The sequence below is a fragment of the Penaeus japonicus genome, unplaced genomic scaffold (genome assembly GCF_977035675.1).
Source record: "Penaeus japonicus unplaced genomic scaffold, GWHDUDI00000001_assembly GWHDUDI00000027, whole genome shotgun sequence".
NCBI lineage: Eukaryota > Metazoa > Arthropoda > Malacostraca > Decapoda > Penaeidae > Penaeus > Penaeus japonicus.
In genome coordinates this window covers 21,928,452-21,930,951 of record NW_028234429.1, presented here as the reverse complement: position 1 = coordinate 21,930,951, position 2,500 = coordinate 21,928,452, and the positions used below count along the sequence as shown (strand labels likewise).

Here is a 2,500-nt window from a genome sequence, read left to right as displayed (position 1 = left end):
CGCGCACACATACACCTATGTACGCACATATGTAAGTGTACAAGTATTATAAATTATTACAGATTTATTAGTAAAATCTTGATAAATAAGTAAATGCTATTGGATGTCTGTTATCACCAGCAGTATAGAAATAGTACTCAAAGATGTTTAAGTATATTTCGTGTGTTTTTGTTCTTTCAACCTCCCCTGCCATCTCGGATAACTGCCAGCATTACTTGTTCCCTGTTTGCAATCAATGGCAGTACTCGGTTTGAATCTCACGCCCTTTGTGATTCGCTCCTATTCTTCGGATGTCATGAACGCCAAGTCAACGCGCGTATTCGGGATGAGACGCATCCTAGTAACTCCATAGTGTTGCGTGTGTCACGTGAGGAGTGAACCCGACCGCGGATTACAGCTGTCTATTATTAAACGTTATGGCAGACGTTGCGTTTCTTATTTTTCTACATTCTTTTTTCTAAGTGTTGAGAATCTATTTTGAGGTTGGTTTCCTGTTTGATAATGCTGCGTAATCTTGTCCCGAGGGTTGGTACATATACGTGCAAATATGCGCTCACACTTTGCTTGTGTATGTGTGTGTGTATATATATATATATATATATATATATATATATATATATATATATATATATATATATATTGTTTCATTTTTATTTCTGGGTTTGAAAAAGCCATCGTGTGTAAAAAACAGTGGTTGTTTTTAACATTCAAATTCCATTTGCACCAAGAAACTATATCAGTCAAAATATATCCGAAAGCCTTAGCGATTCAGAACTTTTTCTCCTTTTTTTCGGGGGGGGGGGGAGGGGTTAGGTTAGTATATCCAGTTGTCGAACAGACGAAAAAAGTAAAAGGAGAGAGAAGGAAGCAGTCCGGAAAGAAATGAGAGAAAATGAGCCGGGAGAGGGAGGCTGAGTAGTTCGGAAAGACCTACAGCAGTATTAGATTAAATGCAGGCCGACAAACAAAAAAAACAAGCTAGTTACTGTAACCGGTTTCAGTGTTGAAGAATATTTTTGCCTCCTTTTTTTATACCATGAGTCACCTGTCTACTTCACCCCAAGCAGGTGTGCTTGCTGACTCACTAGATTGTAGATTGTACAATTTGCATTAGCAAATGGTGGCCAGTGTGTAAAGGTTGCATTTAGTGGTTGACATTTGACAGTTAAAGACCGTTTAGGAAAGGATTGCATTTCATGGTGAAGTTGCGAACGAGTTTTGGGTCAACTCTGCGGGAGGGAATTGCCTTATTTGCCTTTTTTTTTTTTAGATATCTCTTTTTTTCAAACCTCGCCAGAGGAAGCAAGGTTGGTAGTCGTATCGCGAAGACAAGTGATGGATACTATTTTTTCCTGACGTGGGTTGCTCTACTTCGAAAAGAGAAAAGAGACCGAGAAAGACACCCGCTCTGACTTACAATGTTATCATGGTAGTGCGTTAACAGACCGTAACTGTTCCTATGTGAGTTCATGAATATTGCGGTTTCGTAACCGCGTACACGGCGATCGCCTGTGATTTGTTAAACAGGAAAAAAAAAATAGGCAAGGCACGAAACGGCCTCTAGGCGAACTGGCTATCACAAGAGAATCTCTTCCACCAGTACCCCCTGCCGGTGCCGCCTTCCCTCCACCTGCCATTGTGGCGATTATGCGATCGTGCTTCCACCGCTTCCATCCCTTCCACCCCGACCACCGCCTCCACGCAACGACTGCCACGCCTCAACCATCGCTTACACCTGATGCTGCGCTGTAGTTCGGTGTCCACACCCGAACGTTCGAAACATCCGTCACAGTTTTGAATTTAGCGTTGAGGCGTGTACCTGTCAAAATTAAACCCATTTGATAAGCGAGGTGGATCATCGGATTTCGTAGCATGGATTTTTTTCCACCTGTCTTTTTTATTTCAAGCCATGACTCGGAGTAGCTACGTGCAGTCGCCTGTCTCTTGATGTTTCTTTGTGCGTTGCACTGTCAGCCTTGCTTTCCATTCTGCCTAGCTGATGAGGCCTTTGATGTCGCCGTTCTTCTCACTCTCATTTTCACCTGCCTTTGTTGTCAGGCACAGAGTATTATTTTTGCCGCAAATTTCTAACTTTGTTTTTCAATCTTTTAAACCATATAAGTATAAGAAATCAAGAATATAAAAGATATTTGACACTGTCCTTTGTTACAGAAGATGAGGGCGAGCGGCTGGTGCGGCGGGTGTCGTACCTGAAGGCCACCTCCGGGGACCGCATGTACTCCGACTCCGAACTCGACTCCGACACCGACGACAAGTCGTAAGTATCCCCGAAATCCCTTTGTTTATTTCTTTTCTTGTTTGGTAGTTTTGCTTGCCAATCAAAAGTGCTCTTAGTATGGATGAAATATTGAAGGAATTGGAATTATACTCTATATTTGGAATTAGTAGTATGTGTTCGTGTAAGTACACATGCACTTATGTATTTTGTATGTACGGTATGTATGTACACTTACATATGTATTGATTCAGAAGTCTAACA

At 41.7% G+C, this 2,500-nt stretch overlaps 1 protein-coding gene across 1 annotated transcript in view; it reads left to right on the top strand.

Moving 5' to 3' along the window:
* RhoGAP19D (Rho GTPase activating protein at 19D) overlaps positions 1 to 2,500 on the top strand; it is a 242,181-nt gene that overhangs the window by 190,016 nt on the left and 49,665 nt on the right. The window contains exon 11 of the mRNA XM_086553042.1: positions 2,173 to 2,278. Coding sequence (XP_086409168.1) covers positions 2,173 to 2,278 — 106 coding nt within the window. The remainder of the gene's footprint in view (positions 1 to 2,172; positions 2,279 to 2,500) is intronic.